At 56.2% G+C, this 23,773-nt stretch overlaps 8 protein-coding genes across 8 annotated transcripts; 2 read left to right on the top strand and 6 right to left on the bottom strand.

Annotated features, from left to right (window-relative positions):
* Window positions 1-4: 4 nt before the first annotated feature.
* Window positions 5-232, bottom strand: IE81DRAFT_281595 (hypothetical protein; the record flags this gene model as incomplete). The annotated part of the gene is made up of 1 exon (XM_025511513.1): window positions 5-232. A coding segment is annotated over one exon (228 nt), but the record flags the coding sequence as incomplete, so codon positions are not given.
* A 1,734-nt stretch (window positions 233-1,966) lies between these two features.
* IE81DRAFT_248075 (hydroxymethylglutaryl-CoA synthase) lies at window positions 1,967-4,885 on the bottom strand. Its single transcript, XM_025511292.1, has 7 exons — window positions 4,552-4,885; window positions 4,379-4,405; window positions 4,155-4,281; window positions 3,596-3,952; window positions 3,302-3,339; window positions 2,952-3,218; window positions 1,967-2,867 (listed from the first exon to the last, which is right to left on the bottom strand). The coding sequence occupies exons 1-7, from the start codon at window positions 4,579-4,581 to the stop codon at window positions 2,310-2,312; spliced, it is 1,404 nt and encodes a 467-aa protein (XP_025367129.1). The 5' UTR covers window positions 4,582-4,885; the 3' UTR covers window positions 1,967-2,309.
* Window positions 4,886-6,845: 1,960 nt separating this feature from the next.
* IE81DRAFT_294067 (hypothetical protein) lies at window positions 6,846-8,767 on the top strand (the record flags this gene model as incomplete). The annotated part of the gene is made up of 4 exons (XM_025512033.1): window positions 6,846-7,105; window positions 7,385-7,513; window positions 7,610-8,533; window positions 8,635-8,767. The coding sequence occupies 4 exons, from the start codon at window positions 6,846-6,848 to the stop codon at window positions 8,765-8,767; spliced, it is 1,446 nt and encodes a 481-aa protein (XP_025367128.1).
* Window positions 8,768-9,131: 364 nt separating this feature from the next.
* On the bottom strand, window positions 9,132-12,091 carry IE81DRAFT_248013 (hypothetical protein). The gene is made up of 3 exons (XM_025511291.1): window positions 10,868-12,091; window positions 9,413-10,786; window positions 9,132-9,309 (listed from the first exon to the last, which is right to left on the bottom strand). The coding sequence occupies exons 1-3, from the start codon at window positions 11,981-11,983 to the stop codon at window positions 9,238-9,240; spliced, it is 2,562 nt and encodes an 853-aa protein (XP_025367127.1). The 5' UTR covers window positions 11,984-12,091; the 3' UTR covers window positions 9,132-9,237.
* A 629-nt stretch (window positions 12,092-12,720) lies between these two features.
* On the bottom strand, window positions 12,721-14,330 carry IE81DRAFT_349700 (hypothetical protein; the record flags this gene model as incomplete). The annotated part of the gene is made up of 3 exons (XM_025516432.1): window positions 12,721-13,392; window positions 13,513-13,912; window positions 14,071-14,330. 3 exons carry the CDS (start codon window positions 14,328-14,330, stop codon window positions 12,721-12,723), a joined length of 1,332 nt encoding a protein of 443 aa, XP_025367126.1.
* On the bottom strand, window positions 14,284-17,160 carry IE81DRAFT_326015 (hypothetical protein). Its single transcript, XM_025514703.1, has 2 exons — window positions 14,419-17,160; window positions 14,284-14,339 (listed from the first exon to the last, which is right to left on the bottom strand). The coding sequence occupies exon 1, from the start codon at window positions 16,855-16,857 to the stop codon at window positions 14,488-14,490; it is 2,370 nt and encodes a 789-aa protein (XP_025367125.1). The 5' UTR covers window positions 16,858-17,160; the 3' UTR covers window positions 14,284-14,339; window positions 14,419-14,487.
* Window positions 17,161-17,673: 513 nt separating this feature from the next.
* IE81DRAFT_326014 (thioredoxin-domain-containing protein) lies at window positions 17,674-20,257 on the top strand. The gene is made up of 2 exons (XM_025514702.1): window positions 17,674-18,578; window positions 18,687-20,257. The coding sequence occupies exons 1-2, from the start codon at window positions 18,132-18,134 to the stop codon at window positions 20,151-20,153; spliced, it is 1,914 nt and encodes a 637-aa protein (XP_025367124.1). The 5' UTR covers window positions 17,674-18,131; the 3' UTR covers window positions 20,154-20,257.
* Window positions 20,258-20,262: 5 nt separating this feature from the next.
* Window positions 20,263-23,697, bottom strand: IE81DRAFT_317255 (galactose oxidase). Its single transcript, XM_025512580.1, has 5 exons — window positions 21,587-23,697; window positions 21,060-21,518; window positions 20,851-20,994; window positions 20,555-20,748; window positions 20,263-20,469 (listed from the first exon to the last, which is right to left on the bottom strand). Exons 1-5 carry the CDS (start codon window positions 23,505-23,507, stop codon window positions 20,455-20,457), a joined length of 2,733 nt encoding a protein of 910 aa, XP_025367123.1. The 5' UTR covers window positions 23,508-23,697; the 3' UTR covers window positions 20,263-20,454.
* Window positions 23,698-23,773: the final 76 nt, after the last annotated feature.

Below are 23,773 nucleotides of genomic sequence, written 5' to 3'. Positions count from 1 at the left end.
GTCGATTCAGGTAATTGGTATTTGCCTCTGTCCGATCGGGCAATGGGGCGAAGCTACCACCTGCTGGATAATGGCTGAACGCCTCTAAGCCAGAATCCGTGCCAGAAGCGACGATGTTGGTCCCGCACATGTCACTTGTGTTACACATAGGTCCTTTGGGGCCGTGCACCGTATATGGCGGGCAGCGGCCGGACGGCGGAAAGGCCGCTCCGGTTCGTCCGCGTATAGCAATCTCGAATATGGGCGGGGGTAAATCCTTTGCAGACGACTTGAATGGGAACGGGGTGCTGTAAACGGTAGAGTAGCCTTGTTGCTACGATCCGCTGAGGCTAAGCCTTTGTTCTATAGATTTGTCCGCGTAATGCGGACTTTTCCCTGTCGGGTGGGGCGTGCAAGTGGGAGTGCCGTCATCTGAGCGCTTGCTGCCTTGTCACGCCTCGCTCGCAGGAGACGCGCTGGAGATGATGGGTAGTGGAAATCATTGATGCGATTTGGAGGGCGGTGGTAGGAAAGCAACCGTCGCGCGCACGGTGTAGCCGGCTGGAGACTCGTAGTGTGGTGGTGGTCGTGAAGAGGGATCCGGCTGCCATCTCGACTTCTCGACGAGTCTTTATAGACGCTGTCGCTTCGCTCGGGCCCCTCGTAATAGGGGTTCGCGCTGAGACGCCGAAATGAAACGCGTTCGCGTGGGGTGAAGGATCCTTATCTGCCCCGCTCGGCGGCAAATGCAATGTGACCTTCGACGGGCATTTGTACCAATGGCATACACGAGGAGAGGTCGATGGACGCGCCGACACGCCGAAATGAAGCGCGTTAGCGTGGGTTGAAGGATCCTTATCTGCCCCGCTCGGCAGTAAATGCAATGTGACCTTCGATGGGCATTTGTACCGATGGCGTGATTGATGGGCGGGCGCCGCGCTTCCCAACGGTCGTGTGCGTGTGGCCGAGTCACGTGTCCTCAGAAGGTACGAGGACGGCGGGCCGGGTACCCGACGGGCATTCCATGTGTACCTGACATCATTGCACCGAGCTGTCGAGGGACGTGCATTCACGTGATTCACGATTCACGACTACCATGTCAGAGCGCGTGGTCAAAGCTTCCTAGAGCGGTTGTGTACACATGGTCAAATCACGTGTCCTCACAAGGCTCGGGGAAGGAGGGCCGGACACCTGACAAACGTCCATACCTGAAGTCATTGGAGTTGTCCACCGACTGTCAGGCTGCTCGATAAGCGGCAATCGTAGGCGGGGCGAAGATCAAAATACATAATGTCATAGGCAGCCAAGTCTCATTCTACACCGAGTCACTTCCGTCGGTAGGATGTTGGTCAGAGCTCTCTGCAAACGCCACTCCGAACGACGCGGAGCTGACACAAACCAGCGCTCTCTGCAAACGCCACTCCGAACGACGCGGAGCTGACACAAACTGCAAAGCATTATGCGGTGAAAACTTCTCTCTGCTTAAAATGCAAGAGAAGAGCTCGCGGAGCCCCAGACATCGTCGGCACAGCGCCGCCCCACGAGTGCACGGGAGGCAGGGCATTCTTTGAACAAGCGCTTGGCCATCCGATGCGCAGTAAGTTCGGAGCCGCAGTCCAGCGCGCACTCCACTGGTGACTAGCATGTCTGGTCGCGTCGGGAAGACGTGCTTTGTTCGCCACACGAAGATCTCGCGCGCTTCACGCGGATGCGCTCCGTGATACGGCCCAGTGTTGGTGTACAGTCTGTTGCGCAGCAACTGCAGAGCCAGAGCCCTGAGGTGGCGTGGGCTGAGAGAGCCCACGCTCCAGGCCTACTGCTGCGCCTAACCGACCTTGATCGTGAATGCTCCCTTCTGCGGGCCCGAAGACATCTGCTGAGGAAACGTACCTGGGAAACATCTATCTGTACCTGAAGTCTCTCGCACTGACACGAGCCGAATCCTCCCTAGAAAAAATGCCAGCGCGCAATGCAAGCATTTCGAAAGCATGACGTGCAAGACTGTTTCTAACCTTCCTCTTCGGGCACAAGTATTTAAAGACTCCAGTCGCGCAATCTTTCAGGTCTGCTTTGTTTGCAGTCCTTTGTGAACGTTTGCACGCTGAGTCGCCCCTCGCTCCTCGCTTCGTGTGCTCTGCTGCTCTATCGTATCGAGACGTGCAGCTTCAGACCTGACTGTGTGCTGGGCACATGCTATGCATTCTCGCTTAGACCAGACTGCACACGTCCAAGATATGTGCATGGCGCTCTGACTCGGCTGTGTCCTATGCTTTCACGCGTGGCGCGATGTTCCTTACGCACCGTCGTCTGCTAGCAGAGTCGCGTCACCCCTATGCCTTGGGGGTGCGGCCGTACGTGCGCCGGTAATCGCCGTCAACATTCTCAAGGAAGTATGTGCCAGGCCAAAGGTTGTTGATGTCGCCTTTGGGGGTGTAGTGGACCGCGTTGTGAGTGCCTTCACGGAGGTGCAAGGCGTCGACGTACGTTTGACAAGGCACCTTCTCCATCTTGTCGAGTCTGGCGTGGAGGTCGAGGTTCTTGGCCAAAGTGCTCGTGTCACCCTTGACTTTGATCGCGAATACGCTTGCTGCGCAGCCTGAGCCGAAGGAGTAGAGCAAGATTCTCTTGTCCTGCAATGAAGAGCTCGAGGCGTTGCTAAGAAGACTGGCCAGACCACCATACAGCGATGCTGTGTACATGTTGCCGACGCGCCTGACCGTGTCCATTGTGGGTTCAAGCTTCTTTGACTGTGCTTCCTTGCCGAATCCTGCAAAGAACTTCTCGACGTCTTTGTTCGTGATGGTGCTCTTGCGGTCGAGCTGTGCGTACTCCGCTGGAACGCTCTCGTACGCTGGGTTCTTGGGGTCAGCCAAGAAGTCGTTGTAGAGCTGAGGCGAGGCGGAGAAGGTGGAAGATCTGAGCTCGTCTAGTTTGAAAAAAAGACTTGCGTCAGGCTGCTCTTGATTACTCACGACACGACCAAAACCCTTTTGTACGAGCTTGGAGTACGGAGAGTGGAAGATGGCAAAATCAAAGTTGTCCAGTTTGACCGATGCGCGAGGGTCAACAGCGCTTCCGTTTGGTGCAGCAGACTCTCCCTTCGCGAGAGCAACGCCAGCGTTGAATTTGGCTGCCTTGCGTCGATAGGCGTCGTACGCAGCGTCCAGGGCTCCGAGGTAGGTCTGCAGCGTCTCCGGCCCGTCCACCTTGGGATACTCTGAGGACAAGTCTGGCTTGTACTGCGCGAGCGAGTACCGAGTCGCATCAAAAGCAAGTGAGTCGAGCTGGAGCGCGCAACGTGTTGTGCGAGATCACTACTTACAAAGTCCCAGGAGTTGGCCATGTGGGTTCCATGGACGGCTGCGAGGAGCGCAGGAATAAGATGGCCAAATGCGTCAGTTGCTGTGAGCGCATCGATGAACCACAGAACGGCACGCCGCTGAGAGCGCCCGAGTCGTGCACGACTTGTCCCAGCGCGCATAGTACCTTCACCCAAGAGGAGCCGACTTCCACAACAGGCGAGCGACCGATGGACGCGCCACTTCGTGTGGGCGTCCCTACCCTCCCCTTCGCAGCTCTCAGTGTACCCCTTCGCCCAGCACAGAGCAGCACTCACGTTCGAAGACCAAAGGCGCATCGGGTCCGATCAGCAGCGCAACTGCTCCCGCACCGCCGACCGGTCTCGCGGGTCCTTGAGCATAGATTGCAATATCGGCAGCAACGACGATGGCGTCTCTACCGTCCCACGAACTGCTCTCCACCCAGTTGATGGCGTTGAAGAGCGCAGCTGTGCCTCCGTAGCAGGCATTCTTGCTGTCCAGACCTTCAATGTCCGTGTTGCCAGATTGTGCAAAGAGGGTCATGAGCATCGTCTTGACAGATTTGGACTTGTCTATGATTGTCTCGGTGCCCACATCCAGACGGCCGATGCTCTTTGGGTCGATCGAGTACTTTTCGAGCAGCCCTTGCGTGACTGAGGGGGGCAGGCGTCCAAGGCGCAAGAGTAGAGTGAGCAGAAGCTCCACCAGCAGCCGAGTCGATGCGGATTGCGTGGACGTGGACACTTGTAGCCAGCCAGTCAGATAGCCCGGAAGCACGAAGGCCATGTTTGTTCCCAGAGCCTGAAAGCTTGACCGACCGGCTGAAGTTGAAAACGCAAACGGCCTACTACTCACCAGACAGAGCAAAGGAGTTGATGTCCTCCCTATCATCGCACGAGGCCATGGACTTTTGGCCGAAGCCGATGGTGTACTTGCCCTTCGAGACGCCATCAAACTCCTCCAACTCCTCTTGAGAGATGCACTGCGGGACATGCAGGGAAGCGAGGGCGGTTGAGGTGGTCAGTTGTTGGTACCTGCAAGCCCATGTGCGGCGCTCTGCAGCCACACAGCCTACGCACTCGTTTTGGGAAGTAGATTTCGAAGCCCTGGTGATGGATGCGGAGCAGAGGAGATGGATCGAGATGGTGAGCAGCGTGCACTTCGGCATGGGAGGTTCCAAGTCGGCAACGTCGAATTTGGACAAGCCAGAGTGGACCAAGTTGCGAGGGCACCGGATTGAGCAGGCACGCACCTTGATTCCGACGTTTTGGGGGCGAGACATGTTGAGCGGTGCTGGTGTTGTTGCGGTGCCTGATCGAGATTGGATGAGCGTGGCTGGTATGGTGAGCAGTGGGAGAGGAGGTGATGGTGGGATGAGATGGGATGAGATGGGGAAGTGGAATTCTGCAAGTGGTGCTGCTCAGTGACTCGCGATGATGAGCGCTCGGCCGCAATCGAAGCAATTGAACAGCCATCAGCAGCAGCCAGGTGACTGCTACACACGCAACGCAACGCAACGCAACGCAACGCAACGTAACGCAACGCAACGCAATGCAATTCGCGGTACCGCACCATCGAGTCTTGATGGAACGCGAAGCAAATCGAGCGACGATTTAGCGTGCCAATCAATCATCTGCAGCAGACGAGCAGCAGACGTACTGATCGAGCAAGCAAGCAGCTGCAGACCCGACCAGATCTTCTCAAACATCTGATGGCGCGCGCGAGACATCACCGACCAGCCCAACAAAAAAAAACCGCGTGATCTCGGAAGCGCGGGTTGTCGCGCGGCAGCAGCAGCAGTCATTCTCGCGCGATTCGTGATGACTGCACCGTGCGCGTGAGTCTGTCTGCATGCCCACCACAGCACCGGCCTGCATGGCGGCATATAGCCAGCGACCATGCAGCAGCAGGCAGCTGCAGGCATCCATGCAGAGACAGACGGGCTGCGCTGCCCGTGCTTGTATAGTCACGAGTATAGCCGCTGCCCCATGGATGCATGGATGCTTGCATGCATGCAGGCAGCAGCAATCTGCAGTCAAAAGTGGAAAAGCGCAGTTCGAGAGGCACATCACCCGTCCATCCACCCCGAAGCGGCATGCAGCTTCATGCAGCATTCCGCACAGACTGCTTAAAAAACGGCTGTCTGTGCACCGCCGCAAAGACGGTTGATTGATGGCTGATGACAGGCACCGCTTCGGCGGCAGACATTCACGCGTACGTGCTTGCTTGCTTGCTTGCTTGCTTGCTTTGCTTGCTTGCAGTTCTTCGCTGCACGGTTCATGTCATGTCGAATCGTGAACAATCTCGACTGCTGTGTGTGGATGTGTGGATGTGTGGATGTGTGGATGGATAGATGCATGGGCACAGCGAAGTCCCAACCCTCCTGCTGTGGTGAACGAGTGAGTGGCTTGCGTGTCAGACAAGCTGCAATCCGGCGTGGAGCTCGCACGCATGCCCAGGTAATCCCGAGCGGTACCTAGCCTACACCGAGATCGCGCTCAAACCATAGTCTCATGACTCTTGGCGCTGGAAAATGAGCCGATTCGCAATCACCTTCCGCAGAGTCGGCTGATCTCGATGCTCGATGCTCAGCGCAGGTCGTGCGCGCGCACGCCGAATACTTGATCTCAAGATCGCTCGCAAGACACCTCCGTACATTTGTTGCCTTGCATGGCTTTCCTTGCGCGCCCTGAGCAAATCAGAGCGACAACTTATGACGTATCTGTCGTCATCGCATGAACATCAGATGGGATCATGCTTCTTCATGGTTCACGTGATGCGCAGACCGATAGTGGAAGTTTAAGTGCTATCATCCTTGGGCCGCGCGACTCAAGACTCTTGGGATTCGGGCCGTAACTTGAAAGATCACCAGCACTCACACTGCATGTTACGCCTCAGGCTTGCCAGTTTGCACAGCTTTCGCTTTTGAGAATCTTCCAATCAAGCATATCGAGGTGATGCGGTCGTCAAGGTGCAAGTCGACGGCTACGATGTCATTAGGTCAGAGCTTCCTTCATGCAAATCTCAATTCAAGATTCTACATTTGGCATGTCACGAGTTGCGACAAATGAGCAAAGAAAGGATATTGAATCAAGAATCGTGAATGCAATCAAGGCTTTGACGATTGGGGCGGCGCGGCGCGGCAGATCTGATATCTCGTTCTTCGCAGCGTGACTTTTCTTCTGCATGCATCGCATGCATGCACGAGTCACTCGTGATTGCCGCGGCTCAATGATTTTTTGAATGACGTTATGTATACCGACCCGTACTACCCGCGTACAACTGTGCAGCGTTGGATTCGTCATTCGAGTTCGTGGCTTGACGTTCCATTCGTGAATCGTGCTTGCCCGCCCATCAATAGATGTCGCAATCGTTCATCATGACTCAAAAAGAGTCCCGAGTGCTCTCTGCTAGTCACTCGCCTGCACATCAAAGTCTCCCAATTCGCTCCGCTCGCCTCGCCTCGCCGCTGATCAGCCAGCGCAAATGATCCACGCCTCTCGAGGTCCGCGACGTGACGACGACGTCGAGCGAGGAGAAGACCGCATGAATCCAGCTGCTGATGGAGGCCATTCGGTGCACATTTCTTCAAATTCCATCGGCGAGGGCTCGAGCACAGATGCAAGAGCAGACGATTCGGCTGGCATTGACGCGCAGCGAAACGGCGGTGGATCGTTGGGCAAAGGCAATGTGAATAGCCTGAATGCTGCAGAGGCGGGTGGCGGGCTGAGTGGCAGGTACGCGAGGTACGCAAGGGAATTGAGGAGAATCACTTTGCACTTTACGCCAAGCTGGTTCAGTGTCAAGTGAGTTCTGCCTCGAGTCGTGAGTGTGCCGAGTGACACGCCCTTGCACGAGCGCTTCCGGTAGGTCGATCATATAGGGCGCGACGTCAACGAGCGACCGTCGAAGCCCTGTTGATATTGTCAGTGTCATTAGGGCATGGGCATTGTGCATTCAATTGCTACTCAATAGCCAACGCTGGTCCTAAAGATTCCTTTTTGATTACGAGGTCTAAGCTGACATTTTCTATCGTGCCATGCCATTCCATTGATCACCCTCGCGCCGATCTGTGATGAACGCAGTATGGGCACTGGCATCACTTCAATTTTGCTGTACCAGCTGCCCTACCAGTTCAAAGGCTTGCACGTAATCGCTGAAATCATCTTCGCGCTCAATGTCGCCCTCTTTCTGGTGTTCACCTCCATAAGCGCGTGAGTGCGGGAGAAATCGGGCCCAGCGAAGGCGCGATCCAGTCCTGCCACCCAATCGAGCTGACCCCTTCTCTGCACGCACGCTCTGGCTGTTAGTGCTCGCTACACGATTTGGCCAACGATGGGCCCAACGATGCTGTTCCACGAGTCGCAGTCTCTCTTCTTGGGCACCTTTGCCATGGGACTCGCCACCATCGTCAACATGTGCGCCTTGGCCATCGGCACCTCTTGGGGACACAACTTTGCCCTCTTTACCTGGGCCATGTGGTGGCTGGACAGCATCATTTCCATCCTCATCTGCCTCGGTCTGCCCTTTTTGCAATTCACTAGGCACGTGCAATCCCTAGACAAGGTGACCGGCGTCTGGCTTCTGCCAGTCGTTGCTCCGATCGTGTCTGCAGCGAGCGGAGGCATACTGGCGGACAACATCCTCGAGCCATCTCAAGCTAGGCTTACCATCATCGTGTCCTATATACTGTGGGGCGCTGGCTTTGGCTTGGCCTTCATCATCATGACTCTCTACTACGCCAGACTGGCCATCTACAAGGTTCCACCAGCCACGCTGATCGTCAGTGCCTTTCTTCCCCTCGGTCCTTGCGGTCAAGGAGCATTCGGTCTCCTCAAGCTCTCCGAGTCCATCTTGCATCTCAGCGACAGATCCAATCAAGCATTGGCAGGAGCTTCCTTGTTCAGCGCTCAGGACGCGCACATCATGTCGATCTCTATCTACGCTGTCAGCACACCAATCGCGCTGGTCTTGTGGGGCTTGGGATTGGCTTGGCTTTCCTTAGCCATTTCATCTCTGATCGACTTGTGGTTGGTGTCAGAGCTGCAGTTCAACCTCGGCTGGTGGGGCTTCACTTTCCCGCTCGGCGTGTTCTGCACTGCCACCACACAGCTGGGAAGAATGCTCGACTCTGGAGCTTTCAGAATACTTGGAACCGTACTGTCACTGGTCGAGGTGCTGCTGTGGCTCTTCATTGCAAGCATGACGCTGGTACGAGTATGGCATGGAACAATGTGAGTAGTGCCTAGTCGCTGTGTAGACGCTCGCGTGTAGGCATAGAGTCGACACGCGAGACCTGACACCGTCTCTGCCATCCTTGGATCTACATTCGCAGCTTCTTTGCTCCCTGCTTAGCTGCTATCGGAGGCGAACCTCCTGCTCACGTTCCCCCCGCACGCAAGTACGTCTTTGAGCCTCGCCAACGAAGTCGCTCCAGATCTGCCTCGAGGAATCGATCGAGCGCTTAGTCTTCACATCGACCTCACGATGATCCAGCAGCAATCCCTCCACTCGTGAAGCAGATGTGCGCCACCGAAATGGATCGACTGGAGCGCTGCCGACTCTTTGTCAACCAAGACGTCCAACTTAGGCGATGCGGCCTTCGCAGCCGGAAGCCCGCGTTGACCGAATGCAATCCCTCCGCAAGCGGCCAAGACCAACGGATTGTTCTTTGCCTGCGTCAGCATTATTATCGCCTCGACGAGGGGGCTTGACAGCACAAGCATCTCCTTGACGAGAAAGGGAAGCGAAGCACATCACGCGCCGCACCGTTGTGCTGTGCGCACGCTGAGGACGGGCGCGCGGAATTCATCCATTGCGTGCACTTGACGAGAACACGAACCACAGAGCGCAACCTGGTCGTTGCAAGTGGGTCTACAAACGGTGGTTCACAGCGTTGCTGCTGGGGAAGCTTCTTTGCAGACGCCGAGGGTTTGTGTTACACTTCTCCCTCCTCTCTCTCGCTGCTGCTGCTTTCGTCGTCTCTGGTCGCATTCCCCCGGCGAGTACGCTGCAGTACAGATAAGCAGACACCTTGTCAGCTGTGCTTGCCGCGGATGATTTGAGCTCGAGCAAGCACTAAACTTGCGCTCCAAATTTCATACGTAACTCACTTTACGCTCCCTCTCATCTGCCTCGCTAGTGCCTCTATGTCTAATCCTCTCCTCGGTCTGTTTGGTGCTCGTAGATGCCTGAGTCGCTACGGCATCCGCCCCTGCCCTTCGAGAAGCGCGATCTCTAACTCCACTTGAGGTAGAAGTATCTTCCGCTTTGCGACGAGAAGAGCGCCGTTCGGGACCTGCCCCATCGGCCTCACCATTCTGGTCTGCTGTGCGTCCTGCCTCGACGCTTTTCCTCTTGCGAGATGAGGTGGGCGAGCGACGTTCGGGACTGTCTCCTGCTTTTCTCCTACCATCCGCTTCCTCACGCCCATCCGCATCTCTAGCTTGCGCCTGCTGTTCTTGCAGCTTCTCCCTATGCCGCTTGGCGAACCTTTCCCATGCTTGTTTCCTTGCTTCGTCCACTTGATCAGCATCGATGACGCCCTCGCTCGCCTCCAGTAGCTTGTCCATGTCCGTCCAATCCTTGAGTGCCAGCTTGTCCAACCTCTGCCGCCACACGTCCCAGCTCTGAGACAATTCTTCTTCCGTATCTAGCTTGATTTGCGCTTCGATCGCAGCATCGCTGGCCGAGTCCACCTTTCGAAGAGCGAAGCGAAGATCCTCGGTCAGATGACGTAGCTTGCGTTCGGCGCGACGGCGCACGTCTGACAAGTGTCGGAGTGCACGCGCGTGAAGCTCGTCAAAAACACTTTTGAGTTGGTCCTCATTCTGAAGCACGAGTGCGACCGGACTTGCGCTCGCGCTACCATTTGGTTCCCGAGTTCGAGTGGCGTCCAGGGCGTCGTGAGCTTTCTGACGAAATTCCTGCAGTGTAGTTGTGGGCTTTACCGTTACCGCCTGTTGAGCTGGCCCATCTTGCTGCGGTTGTGCATTCGCTTGAAGCAGCTCCTCGACCAATTTGACACTAGTAGCCAATTTCTGTTCCAAGTCGTCGATGACATCAAAGTAGAGATCCAGTGGGCTGGAGCCGGGCTGACCCATGAGTTCTGGAAAGCCAGAGTCAGACTTGACTATCTGATAGATAGCGGGCCAAGGAGTGAGCGCCGTGAGCCGCCCGTCGCTGACAAGTTCTTGCAACCTTTTGCGGAACGCCACACGCCTATGTCGTTCTTCCTTGGCACGTTCCACGTCTCGCGCTCTGTCTGCATCTCCTCGTTCCTTTTCCAAGGACTTCATGTGCTCATCGAAGACGATCACCATATCGCTTAGGTCCATGGAGGATAAGTGCGCATCCGTTGCCCACTCGTCCGACTCGAGCACTGTTCGATGAGCATCCTTCCAGCGGGTGAAGACGTCAGCTTCGAAGGTGTGCAGCAGCGACATGAGCATGTCCATATTTCTGTGACGCAGCTCGCGCGTCGAGGTCTGGTTTTCGTGAAAGTGTCGAGGCTGTCAGCCGTTCTGATCCATGCACGCAGGCTGTCGGGGTGGCACAGATCTACTCACAGCCTCTGCTTCCTTCCATTCGCGAGCCAATCTGTTCCACAAGTCCTTCGCATAGCTCTCGCCTATGCTCCTGAGCTGTCGCCATTCAGCGTAAGCGTCGAGCAATTTGCCAGCCGCTTCGGCCGAGTGGTGCATCTTCAACTTGTTCTCGCTCTTGAGCCTTTCGCAGACGCTTCGAATCGCAGGCTCTAAAGCCGACACCTTGTCCTTTCTTTCATTCTCCTCTGCAAGCTTGATGGAGTCGATGTACCTTCCAAAGGCTGCTTTGCGCTCCGTCATCGTCTTGAGAGCCTTGTAGAGAGGGTCAGTGATGATTTCCCTCATGGTGGATTCCCAAGTCCAGCTAGCGTCCACTCCCTTTCCGCGCAGCAAGGATTGGAAAGCTTCCTCGCCAGATGCAAAGGCAGACACGCTCGGTCCGGGTGAAGCGACCGGACGAGCACCTGGAGCACCCGGTGGTGCAGCGTTGGGCCCTGTGAGATGTGGTGGTAGTGCGCCGGTACCACCGGCTGTAGCCGCTGCTGCCCCTCCGAAGCCTGGAGGAGGTCCACTATACATGGGTCTGGCGGCGGCACCGTAGCCTGGTGGTGGCCCCGCATGCTGTTGAGGCTGGGCCGAAGGGGCTTGCCCTGGACCTGGAGCTGTCGCGATGTGCGTGGCTGGCGCTTGACCAGGAGTGTCGGGCGCTGGACTGGAAGCACCGATGCTGAAATGTGGCGCGTGCTGCTGCTGCTGCTCAGGAGGCTTCGGTGGTAGCGATGCTGCGGCTGGGCTTTCGCGTGGCAGGCTGTCTAGCACGGCTTTCAGGTCGGGTGGCAGAGTCCAAGTGCTCTGCTTGGTGTCAGAGTGGACGTAGTACTTTCTGTCCCCGCTCGTGTACTCCTTCCAAGGCGTGCGAGCTATGGCCTGCTCCCGCGCCGATTGCAGCTCCACCGGCTTGTCCCACACTGATCGCTTCTCCACGATGTGATGCCAATACTGCCTTCCCGCAGCATTGCGATGCACTGTCCACTGTGAGGGCGAGCCGTCCGGCAGCAACGCTCGACTCGACCCACCTCCAGCAGCGGCGCCACCACCACCACCACCACCAGGCCCGCCGTTGACGCCAGTCGACATGTGCGTGAGACGTTGACAAGTGCGGGGATTCGGGATGCGATGGATGGCAAGACGTGCAAGAAGCTTGCGTTTGCGTCGATGAATGGCGAGTGATGGTGGCCGCTAGAAGCTGTACGTTGCAGACGCCAAAGGCTATCTCAGCCGCAATCAAGTCGTCTTGAACGACGAGCGCCCTTTCCAGCGAACGTCGATCGATCAGCAGCGCGGCAGAAAGTTTCTAATTGAAGCCAATTCGAGGCGAGACTTTTCGACTTTGACTCTTCTCTGACCTTTGCGGTTTCTTGCTCGCGTCACGTGACTCTGCCCCCATTATGCACCTTCGATCGAGTCGTCGATCTTGACTTTGACTACCGTTCGCGACGTGATCAAGAATAACAATGACGTTCCGAATCGTGAATCAATCAAACATCCCGACCTCTGCCTGAAGTCAAAAGGCTTTCCTGCTGCAGACGTCATTATCGATGACACGTCATCTTTCTTTTCTTCTTTTTAAACTCTACCGATCTGCGCAGATAACACGTCATCCATCGCCAACCACCAAAATCAAGAATGTTAATCGCAATGCTCAACATTTGAACGCAAATGCACGATTGATACAAGTCTTGAGTGTGGACATTTGAGATTGCCTTGGAAGAGGCGTTTTTGATTGCGTCCTCGATGACATCAATTAAGCATAAGCGGCTAGCTTGAAGCGAGGAAAGCGTACTCGCGACTCGCAAAAGACGATGAATTTTGTATCACTCCGCCTTGACATGCAGATCGCGTTGCACTGCACAACGCAGGGCAGCGGTGCAAGCGGCAAGCGCAAGAGGCACGCAGATGGTCCAAGCGATAGCCATGGTGGGCAGAAGCAGCGCCAAGAGGCTCAAGGCAGTGTGAGGAATGAGTCCCAAGTCCAGAGGTTCGAGGATGAGGTGGATGGGGACATTTGAGGAATGCAGAGCAGGCTGTCTGCCGCCGTCTTGATGCTCACCAGGTCCTAGAGCGCCGAGGTACGTTTGAGCCAGACGAACCAAAAGGGAAGGTGCCTTTGGTGCCATGACAGGTATGGGCGTGCCATCGTGCACAGCTCTGATCCGCGCGTATACTCGCGGACAGGGCCAAAGAGCAGGTGCTTCACCCCCCGTCTGCGCATAAGCTTCCGGTGGGGTCCTCGCATCAGCCTGAGAGATCACAGTAGGCCCTTCAGGCTGGGCTGGCTGAGGCGTGCCTGTAGGCTGAGCGAGACCTCCACGGCCGGATGCAGTCCGTGGTTGAGAAGAGGCATCGGAGGCTTGAGCAGCGCGATCAGAGCGGACTGCATTGGTATCATTGCTTGGCCCCTCCTTCTGTGCTGCCTGCCAAGAAATGCCTCCAGCCTCTAGCATACCTTCAGGCGTGTAGACTTCTACCCAGAATTTGGCTGGGAACTGTTGGAAGAAGGCGTGCACACGCAAAGTCAGCTACCACTTCGGCACCTTTGCTGCATCGCCGCATACGCCTGTGTTGCTTTAGGTCCCCCCCCCCCCGCCAACTTTTTTTTTGCTCACACTGGCACTCCAACTAAGTCTTAATTGATACCGCTTGCTCAACATCCATGCCACTTTGTGCCAGATATGCGTCAGGAAACGATCTCTAGGCGAGACCTCTGCTTGCGTGGCTTGATCGATCAGCGGCAGCTCATCAGAAGCCAATTCCGTCGGTCTGACGACCTGTGCCGCATCAGCTCGAGATTCGGCAGAGGACGTGCCTTCTCCCGCTCGTGCATGCTCCTGGTGTACTGCCTCCTCCTCGCCTGATCCCCTCTGCTCATCATCCCGCCAACTCGAGTCTTGGGCGGCCCGGGTCAGCTGCAGCACAATCCAAGCACCACGATCCGCGCTCGCATCTTGGCGTGCCGCAGCCGGGATGGTGAATCTGCTGGGGGTAGAAGCAGGCACCAAGATCGGCCTTCAGAGGAGAGAGCGTGTGTGAGAGGCAACAGATGAAGAAAAGGGGGCCAGCAATTTTCAGCGAACATCTAGCTGACGCGAGGCAAGCAAGCATTTAGGCGCTTTGCCACCAATCCTCCTTGGACCCCATGTTGCAAACACACACATCTCACTCACCAGCCACGTGCCACTTTGTGAGCAGCGTGGTCGGATAGCAGACCAACAGCATCGGCTCTGCACAGCATCGGTCCAAAGTTTTCAATCTCCGTATTGGCCGACACTCGTTGCACCAAGCACAATGCTACGATGCACAGTACACCAGTAGCCATCAGGTGAGCCCTCTGCAACGTGCCACCCAACGAAGGTCGCATGCGCTTGTTCGATGCGCTTGCTGCTAAACGTGGAGTGCTGGGCTTAAACGAGTTTTTAAAAGGCATGATCTTGACCTGAAGCACGGGCCAACGTGCAGCCAAGGGGTAATTGTCAGTCTCATGGCCCAGCACGGCGCAGGGCAGAAGAACGCACACAGCGCAAGCGACCAGCAAAAATCTGTCTTCTGACTCATGTCATTGCATCCGACCGACAGCGTGCTCTTCAAGCTCTGCGACCCATCGCAGCGCTCTTAGCACCGCGAGCTTCACTCGACGAGCTCTTCTTTTTCCGTTCCGCCTTTTTGCCCTTTTCGGATCCATTGGGGACCCGCTTTTTCTGCTTCATCTCAATCCTCACCTTGCCTTTGCGCTTGCCATCAGCCTCATCTCCCAGCACATCCCTCAGCTTCCTGACCTCAGCTTCTTCAGCTCTCTTCTTTTCCTTCTTCTCTGCCCTCCTCTTCAATCTCTCCGGATCTTTTCTTTTTGCTTCTATGCGCGCCTGCTTGGCTGCGTCGTACGGAATGGATGGGCCAGGGTTGGCCACTTGCTTTGAAGAAGAGGAGAGTCGATGCTGAGTAGGCGTGTCCGCAACTGTAGCGCTCTTCTTTTGTCCAGGCGAAGATCCGCCAGGTGTAGGAGCTCCTGCACTTCTCACCCTGGATGGTGTTGAGAGAGATTCCTGCGCATCGCCATCGACGCTGCGTTTCCTCTTGAGCTCCTCCCTCTGCTTCTTTTGATCGAGTGCGCGTCTTCCAGCACCAGAATTCTTTGTGGTCATTTTGCACTTGGATACGCGAATAGGTCGACCTTCAAACTTCATCTTTCTTCTGTACTCCTTGACCCCTGCAGCGCGAGCCTGCGATGCTTTTGCATTCCGGTCCCCACCGCCAGCACCTGTATGGCGACTGCCAAGCACGGCTTCGTCCTGCGCCGCGAGTGCCAGAACCTCGTCTACGCAGCTCTCGCTCGCGAATCTGACGTATCCGAACCCTTTGCCCAATTGCGTCGCATTGTCTCGGACCAATCGAATCGATCTGACCCACGAGCTGCCGCGCTGTGGCACTGGTGGGCACGCCTTCTTGTCCGAATGTGTTGCCTTTGACGTGGGACCGGACTCCTCTTCGTCTGACCCGTCTGACGTATCCGCATCGCTCTCTTTTCCCTTCTGCACTTCGCTTTGACCAGCGCCAGATCCATCCGTTGCGCGAGATTCAGGTGCAGGCATACGTTTCCAAATCTTGCTGTCCTCGAGCGCTTCCCATGTAGGAGGCGTTCCCATCTCGTTGATCAGAAGCAGGTCGAACCAGGTCCACAATTTCTCTTCGTCCGCATTGTAGTCCAGACCACCGACGAATGCGGTGAATGGAGCATCCTGCACATCCGATCGTGGAGTGCCAAGGGACGAGGTTGGTGGCAGACCGCCTCGATGAGATGCTGGGATAGCAGCGCTAATGTCCACGCGCAAGTGTCGCCCTTCGAACACGGTGCCATCTGCTTGGTGAGCGGTGAGGGCAGCGATGCCTTGCGCATTAAGATTCTTCTCGAAGTCCGATGCAGCGGGCGAGTCTGCATCTGCGCTGTCCAGCATCGCGATTGTGACGTAGGCATTGACGGAATGAGCTTGTTGGTTGAGCTCCTCGTTGATGAAAGCCACCTTTCTTTTTTGAGCAGGCGTGAGGAACTTTTGAGCGGGTGCCGATCCAGCACCTTCCTCCTTCTCATGCTTCCACACTCTAGCCCTCTCTCTCCTCTTTGCTTTGGCGTTGGCCTCCTCGACATTCTGCGCGGTATAGTCTCCTGTGGGCACTGCGAATGGAACGCTCCTAAAGCGCAATTTCTCCAACAAAGTGCGAGAGGGCCAGGGAGAGCAGAGCTGAAGATGACGAAGGAGCTTCCTGCGCAGAGCCTTGGACGACATGACTGCCAAGGGAATATTGCCGACGAATAGCGTCCGCGCATCTCGGATCGCTCGAGCGCTTTCACTGTTCCCGTCGTCTTCACCGGCTGCTTCGACGACCTTGGGCTCGCTTGCGGCCGCCCCTTCTGCAGATGAGGGATGCGCCGCTCCATTGTTGCCCTTCTTGGCGGACTTGCGAGCGGCCAGGATGGACTCATGGACCAACTCCACTGATCCGCCTTCCTCCCCGTCGCTTTTCCCGCCCTCGTCGCCATGGGGCCGTCGCTGTTGCGCCTTGTCATCGGACAAGGCTTGCAATTCGCTCTCTCCGCTGTCCGTATCGCTCAACCATGGCCCACCACTCAGTGCGGGCGCTTGCCGCTCACCTTCAGCCTCTGATCTCACTTTGCGTCTCTTTGTGTTTTGCGTGGACGAGTGTGGCGCTGATCGAGTGCCTTGAGTGCGCTGCGTATGTGATGGTGCTTTGTCGGATGCATGTTGAGTGGAGGTGTCGAGTGACGAGTAGGCAGGTTGAGCGTTGGAGAACATGGCGGCCAACTCTGCATCAAAGGAGGCAGGGGGAGGAGGAGGAGGAGCAGCAGCAGCTTGAAGGGCCTTGTTCGCGCGTTTTGCCTCCTTTGCCGCTCGCTTTTCAGCTTTGGCAGCCTTCTTGTCGTGCTCGAGGCTGGACATTGTGAATGCAGCACAGTGTGAGTGTGAGTGTGAGGTTGAGTGGGTTGGGGCGGGGTGGGGTGGATGCGACGAGTGAGGAGTAGAAGGATGATTGCGTGAACGGATTTTCCGCTCGCCGCTCGCCGCTTTCTGTGATTCGCGTGCGTGCGATGGATTGATTGATCGTTCGTCGCGCCAATTTCAGGCCGACGCGAGGTGCCGAATCACGAATATTGAATCAAAATGAGTGATGAGCGATCGATGAGCGGTATATGATTGCGTCACTTGGACGAGCTGGGGGCGCGGTTGCTTTAATGGTGAGAATAGGAATCCATGTAAGCAATTGAATCACGAATACGAACCGAATCGCTCACGACTTCTCCCACAACGCATCCGACTCACGACTGACATCGCAGAAAAGCTTGTGCCCTTCGACTTTTTGTCCAAAATTTGTGAATAAAATCGCAGCACGGGCAGACTAGACCGGTGCAGATTTCTCGCACGAGAGGTCATCCATGCGCTATACCGCGTAGGTACGTGCAGATGCGGAGAAGTCAATGCGAGTGCGGCGCAGACACAGCATGATGCACGCACGCGCTTAAGTATATATTATAGTGAATAATCATCCAGCACATTCACATTCAGAATTCAAATTCACATTTTACATTTACATTATTCTGGGCACGATGATGGTGACGTGGAACCGCGAGGGTGGAAGGGCATGCAGGGTTGCACAGCACAGCATGTGTGCATTTGCACGCCATGCCATGTCACGCCAGCAAGCTAGTCAGCCAGCCAGCCAGCCAGAATTAGAATATAAATGCAACCTACTCGATCATCCATTCGTGATTCACCTTTTCACCAGTCACCGTCACCTCAAGTGTCGGGGGAGAGGTGCGAGTGTTCGACATGCACGTTTGATTTGCTGCTTTATGAATTGCGTCGATCCAAGCACAAGCACAAGCACAAGCACAAGCATTTTGGCACGCTCCCCCCGCTCCCATCACCGCATCATCGCACATCCGCTTGCTGCATTCTGATTCTGGTTCACGATTATTCTGACTCTGATTCACAATTCTGCATCGCGGTCGACGACCAACATATATAGCGCGCTACAGCGTTGCTTGCCGCCCCGCCCCCCCCACATTCAGCCCGTCGGCACATCGCACACCGCTCTCAGCGAAAGCCAGCTGGCTCATTCCAAAATGAGGCCGTTGAGGAACAGCGCATCGCACGCACCTCGCATCATGGCAAGCAGAGGCATCACCAACCTCATCTCATGCGTGAGCGTGGTCATGGTGATGATGATGTTGCTGCTGCTGCCAACGACGGTGCTCTGCGCCCTCTTTCCCGCCAACTCTGGCGTGGTGCAAGCGACGGGCAAGACGTTCGATGCCGAAGTGCTTTCCATCGAGAAGCCCACATTCGTCGCCTTTACAGCTCCCTGGTGCGGTCACTGCAAGAACCTCGTGCCGCAATACTCTAAAGCTGCCAAGTCGCTGGGCGGCATCATCAAATTCGTCAATGTAGATTGCGACGAGGATTCGAACAAGCAGACGTGCGCCAGGTACGGCGTGCAAGGTTTCCCCACCATCAAGTTCTTTCCCGCTACCAAGAAGAGATTGCCGAGGGATTATCGAGGCGAGAGGACGGCAAAGGAGTTGGCCAAGTTTGGCGCGGAAAGTCTGCCTCAGACGGCAAAGAAGCTGACCGCAGAGGCTCTCATCGATTTCGTCGATGCCGTGAGTTCAAACGCCAGCGCGATGGCTTTTGCTGCTGCTGCTGCTGCGATCATCCCTTATTGACGCTTCTTCAATCTCTCCCCCCACCCCGCGCCCACTTGCACGCAGGATCCAACACGTCCCTCCGTCATCCTCTTCACCACCAAATCCGTCTCTTCTCCCCTCCTCCGCTCTCTCGCCCTCGACTTTCGCACCCGCGTCCCGTTCGCATTTGCTCGCGGGGACGAAGCGCTGGTTCGTTCGCACGCGCGACTGGACTTGGGCCTAGACATTCCCACTGCCGAAGATCTTCCCGTGCTGGTCATCTTTCCAGCGCGCAAAGAAGGTCAGGATTTCGAAAAGGGCAAATTCGAAACGTACGAGGGCAAATTGGCATATGCGCCTCTGAAAAAGTGGCTGGATCACGTCGCTCCAAAGTTGGGTGCCATGGACGAACGAGAGGCCAAGCGCGTGGCCCAACTCAAGGAGAAGGAAAAGGGTTCCGACAAGAAGAAGAAGAGCGCAAAGTCGGAAAAAGCTCAAAAGGCGGAGGAGGAGCGACAGAGGAGAGCTGCTGTGAAGAAGCAAGCTGCCAAGGAGCAAAAAGAGAGAGAAAGGGAGAGGGAGGAAGCTGTCAAGGCTTCCGGCAGCAGTGCGGACGAGCAGCTTCCAGAGGGAGCAACGTACGAGTGGAAAGCGGTGAATTCGGATCCGAAGAGCAAAAAGAAGGGCAAGAAGCTTCCAGTGCCTGTGAATGTGAGGGACGATGAGGGCAACATTGTGGATACGGTCGAGACGGATGAGGATGCTCAGCGCCTATTGGGACGTGCGGGCGAAGGCAGCGGAATGTTGGACAAGGACAGAGCAAGGCAAATGATCCTCGATATGCAGCGCCAAGCAGAGGAGACGGAAAGGCGCAAAGCTGCTCCGGAAAAGCAACCTGCGGATGGTTGGAAGTTGGACAAGTCGTCAGATGACTTTCCACCAGTCGAGGAGCAAAAGGACAACATTTTTGATTCGGCTGCAAAGCTCGTCAAACAGGCTGCCGAGGCTGGAAGCGAAGCTGCTGCTGATATTTTAGATGCTGGAGCCGAATTTGTGGAAGCGGCAGCTTCGAGCGGGTCCAGAGTGGTGGAGTCGTTGGCCGAAAAGCTGGGCAGTGCGGGCAAATTGGAGGGCGATGAGACGAGCGGACCCTTTGCGCGCAAACGCAAAGCTCTATTGAAATCCTTTGAGAGGTGGATGACTTCGGAGCACAATGATTGGGCAGAGACGTACGGCGACGAGTTTGCAAAGGCGCAGAGGGAGGCTGAACAGCTTGCCCGCGAAGATCCTCAAGAGGCCGAAAGGATGGCTTGGCAAAACGAAGCTTGGCTCTTGGAGGAATTGTCGGCTGATAGAGACAAGATGAAAGACGTCATGACCCACGATCAGTTGGCAGAGGTGGACAAGATGATCGATCTGGTCAAAAGCAGGCTGGAAAATAGGAGAGCAGTAGCTGGAACGCATGATCCACCACCTTCGAAGAAGGACATACGGTCAGCGGACAGTGAGGCCGCAAAGCAACAAGGCTCACAGCATCACGATGAGCTGTAGGAGGCTGCACGCTGGTCAGAATGTGCATTCATTCAGAGGTTCGGTCATCCATACGTAATCCTCAGTGAAAGAACAGAACCGCAATCTATCAATTGATCAACCGATTCTTCCCGGCTATGATTGTCTTGGTCGCATCGATGAAAGTGCGTGTGCGACCTACGATACGAACATGCGCAACATCGTGAGGGTGTATTACTCATTGCATTTGGAACGCTAGTGTACGGCGCCAAGAATCACGCGACTGGCAGCCGGGGGACGGGTTGCGCGAGCAAATGTAATGACAAAAGTTTCCCAACAGCGCTCATTCGTCGTCGAGCTGCATGACCACGCGCACAAAGACGAAAAAGGGCAGATTTGATCAGCTCCACGTCGTACGAAAACGATTTACTGGTGCATCTCACCTCGACTGAAAAGCTAGTGATCTGGGGCAAGTAAGCACAGGCGGCCAAGTCGACGTAGTACAAATCGTCATAAATCTCCTTTCCGTCGAAACCGCCGTGAATAAAGAGCCGAGAATCTCTCAGCCACGCTTGGTGATAGCCTCGACCAGGCGGTTTTCTGCCGCAAACACGACGTGGCTCCCACTGCAGATTGACTGCAGAGATTTCGCGACGAGCGATGGTGTCAAAAGAGCGCTCCATGACGCCTGACCTTTGCACGTAGCACAGCACACAATCGCTATAGCTTTCGCACTCACCTAGATTCAAGGTGAGAATTTCTGGTGTATAGTTGTGGCTGTTGTGCCCACCGATGACGAACAAGTATGAGCCTACCTGCGTGGCAGTGTGTCCTAGCCGATTGTGTATCTCGTCCGTCTTGACTTGATACCACACTTTCGTGTCTGCGACGCGCACAAGGGACAGCATGAGCCTCGATAAGCCCCAATGAGCACATGCAGGCACTCACCAAGACGCAAGATGTGGATATCGTTGAAGCTCATGTGCCCATCGCTACCGCCAATGACGATGAGCTTGCCGTCAATGAGGTTGCTGGTGTGGTAACCTCGTCCTATCGGAATCTTGCCCTGGCATTCGACCTTTTTCCACTCCAGCCTGTCCATATTGCCAATGTCGAGCGCAAACACATCGTTGAGCGCACCAACACCATTGCCTCCGCCAAAGATGAGCAACTGACCATTCCAGTAGTTGCTAGTGTGCGCACGGCGTGGAGACGGTGCAGTGCCAGAGACTACCGGCTTGGACCACCTCAACGACACGGTGTCGAAGACAAAGAGATCATTGTAGTAGTGTGGTCCATCGCCACCCGCAAAGACGAAGAGCCTTCGATCGACCATAGTCGCGCTATGAGCGCGTCTGGGGGGCGGAAGGTCCCCAGTGACTTTCGGCTTGGACCAGCACATGGTTTCTGTCAAGACGAACACGAGCGTGAGCTAGGCCGGAAAGCAATGGACAAGCGGCGCTGATCGAACTCACCAGTGTCGAAGCACCAAAGGTCCCGAAAGCAACCTTTCGAGTCGCATCCTCCAAACAGCCACAGAACTTCATCAGCTAGACTGGCTGTGTGAGCTCTGAAACTTCTACGGGGCACGGATCCATGCACGGGCGCTTTGGACCAGTACATGGCTGGCGGCGGGGCCGCAGTGAGACCGGGTGCGCTGGGCAAGGCTGGCAAAGCTCTAGAAGACGACTGGGATTTGCTAGCAGAGCTGACGACTGCACGATCTGCGCTCGTTGTTGCAGCCTCAGCAATCCGCGTGCTCCCTCCTTGACGCGAAGTCGAGCCTGCTGTAGTGGTTCTCAGAGTACTGGTAGCGGACCTGGTGGCTCCGCTGCGCGAGGCGCTGCTTTGCTGAGCATCGGTCGAGCTCTCGGCCCCTCCACTCCTGTGTTCGCGTCGGATCGAGCCACCAGGGGCGCGAACAGACCGGGAGGCAACCGTCGAGTCTGTGGTGCCGGCGGGTGCTGATGCCGGTGGTGCGCCTGCGCTACCGCCTACAAATGCAGAGTTGGCGACCTGCGCTCCTGGGCCGATAGTGGCAGGCGTGCTGGTAGCCGAAACAGGAATCGCTCCTGCTGATCGAGCTTCGGATGTTGTCGCAATGTACGCGCCCGGTAGCGTGGTGTTCCTCGAATGCGAGGCTGCAAAGGAGGCCTCGTGCTGGCTGCTTGGGCCACCTGGTACTGCTGAGGGAGTATCCATCACTGTTGGTGCGTCGTGGGCTTTGGAGGTGGTGGGCGCTGTTCGGCGGGAAGGACCACCGCTCGAGCTGGCTTGATGAGCGGGGGTCGGTCTGCTGGGTATTCCAGTTTCTTCAGTTGTCGAGCCGACGACTGGTAGCGGTCGTACACGAGCAGAGGGAGAGAAGGCTTCCCTATACGAATCGTGCGTCGCTTCAGCCTCGTCTATGGAGCCTTCAATCTCGCCTTCATGAGCGCTCGCCATTTCTTCCTCTTCCTCCTCTTCCTCTTCTTCCTCACGGGCCACGCCGTCGATCTCGTCTTCGGCCTGCTCGTCTAGCCCAGCTGATGATTCTGAACGCGAACTGGTCGCTAATCTGGTGTCGTTGGACCTGGCAATGGCTTGAAGATTCGAACGCTTCGATACGCGCGTGCGCACAGCGTTGCTCGATGCAGATCCAAGACCATTCGAACTGCTGGATGGGGTCAGCGTACCTCCGAACGAGTCTTTGTGGCTCAGGCGAGTAGACCGCGGTGCTGATGGCGATCCAGCGTGACCCAAGGCACCCGTGCTGCTGCCCCTCGCAGATCCTAGAGGAGGCAGCTCGGAGATGGCACCCGAAGGACTGAAGGCTCCCAGCGCGACTCTTGATCCGCCAGAGGAGTCTGTCGACTCATTGCCCAGCAGCTGTCCGTACTGATCTGTCCTGCCAGCAGTAGATGAAGATGACGAAGCGGAAGGAGGTGTCATGCCGATGACTTGCACACCTCCCAAATGACCCTGAGAAGCGCTGCCGTTGCCGCTGCCAGACGTAGAGCTTTGACTCGGTCCAGTGCTGGGAGCTGGACTGGTCATACTGTTTACAGCAGCAGCAGCAGGCTGAGGCACCGATAGAGCAGGCAGAGGCGGTCTGTTGGCAGCCATCACGGAGCTGGATCTCGCTCCAAAGTCGGGCGAATAAGAAGAGGAGACAGATGTGCTGGTGGATGGGCGAGAGTGAGGGCCGAGGTTTGTAAAGGAAGAGGTTCGATGAGGAACGGCCGTAGGCAGGATGGGCGATGCTGCTTGCATCGACCCTGGCAGAGCAGCGTTGGCTGCAGACGATGGAGATGAGATCTGAGATCGGGCAGTCGCGGACAATGTGGAAGCGTGGAGCACGCTCTTCCCTCGCTCGCTATCGCCAGGCGTGATCGGATCGACGCTAGCGGCATCCATTCCTACTGCTGCAACCTGGCCTCTACGTGGCCTGCGCGGACTCCACTGCTCCTCAGCGCGACGCAAATACCCGTTGAATGACGACGATCGAGCCCCTTGAGAACGGGACAGCTGAATCTTGAGTCTGGTCGAGATTTGTATGTGTAGGAGTGATGATCATCAAGAAGGCGTGACGAATATCGAATCACAGTTTTGAGTCGAGCGTTGCATCACGAAGTCAAGCTCTGAAATTATCCAGTCACGAGTCACGAGTCACGAGCGTTCAA

Source organism: Ceraceosorus guamensis (genome assembly GCF_003144195.1).
Source record: "Ceraceosorus guamensis strain MCA 4658 unplaced genomic scaffold IE81scaffold_86, whole genome shotgun sequence".
Taxonomy (NCBI): domain Eukaryota; kingdom Fungi; phylum Basidiomycota; class Exobasidiomycetes; order Ceraceosorales; family Ceraceosoraceae; genus Ceraceosorus; species Ceraceosorus guamensis.
The sequence above is the reverse complement of the archived record's forward strand: the minus strand, read 5'-3'. Positions and strand labels throughout refer to the sequence as shown.

Coding starts and splice junctions, on each gene's coding strand:
- IE81DRAFT_248075 (XM_025511292.1), bottom strand. CDS start 4,581: ATGTCTCGCCCCCAAAACGTCGGAATCAAG. Junction 4,282..4,378: donor AAATCTACTTCCCAAAACGA/GTGCGTAGGCTG, acceptor CATGTCCCGCAG/TGCATCTCTCAAGAGGAGTT. Junction 3,340..3,595: donor TGCGCCTTTGGTCTTCGAAC/GTGAGTGCTGCT, acceptor CGCTCCTCGCAG/CCGTCCATGGAACCCACATG.
- IE81DRAFT_248013 (XM_025511291.1), bottom strand. CDS start 11,983: ATGTCGACTGGCGTCAACGGCGGGCCTGGTGGTGGTGGTGGTGGTGGC. Junction 10,787..10,867: donor AATGGAAGGAAGCAGAGGCT/GTGAGTAGATCT, acceptor CACGAAAACCAG/ACCTCGACGCGCGAGCTGCG. Junction 9,310..9,412: donor CAGATGAGAGGGAGCGTAAA/GTGAGTTACGTA, acceptor TCTGTACTGCAG/CGTACTCGCCGGGGGAATGC.
- IE81DRAFT_326015 (XM_025514703.1), bottom strand. CDS start 16,857: ATGTCCAGCCTCGAGCACGACAAGAAGGCTGCCAAAGCTGAAAAGCGA.
- IE81DRAFT_326014 (XM_025514702.1), top strand. CDS start 18,132: ATGGTGATGATGATGTTGCTGCTGCTGCCAACGACGGTGCTCTGCGCC. Junction 18,579..18,686: donor TCATCGATTTCGTCGATGCC/GTGAGTTCAAAC, acceptor ACTTGCACGCAG/GATCCAACACGTCCCTCCGT.
- IE81DRAFT_317255 (XM_025512580.1), bottom strand. CDS start 23,507: ATGGATGCCGCTAGCGTCGATCCGATCACGCCTGGCGATAGCGAGCGA. Junction 21,519..21,586: donor CCTTTGGTGCTTCGACACTG/GTGAGTTCGATC, acceptor TCGTCTTGACAG/AAACCATGTGCTGGTCCAAG. Junction 20,995..21,059: donor TATCCACATCTTGCGTCTTG/GTGAGTGCCTGC, acceptor TGCGCGTCGCAG/ACACGAAAGTGTGGTATCAA.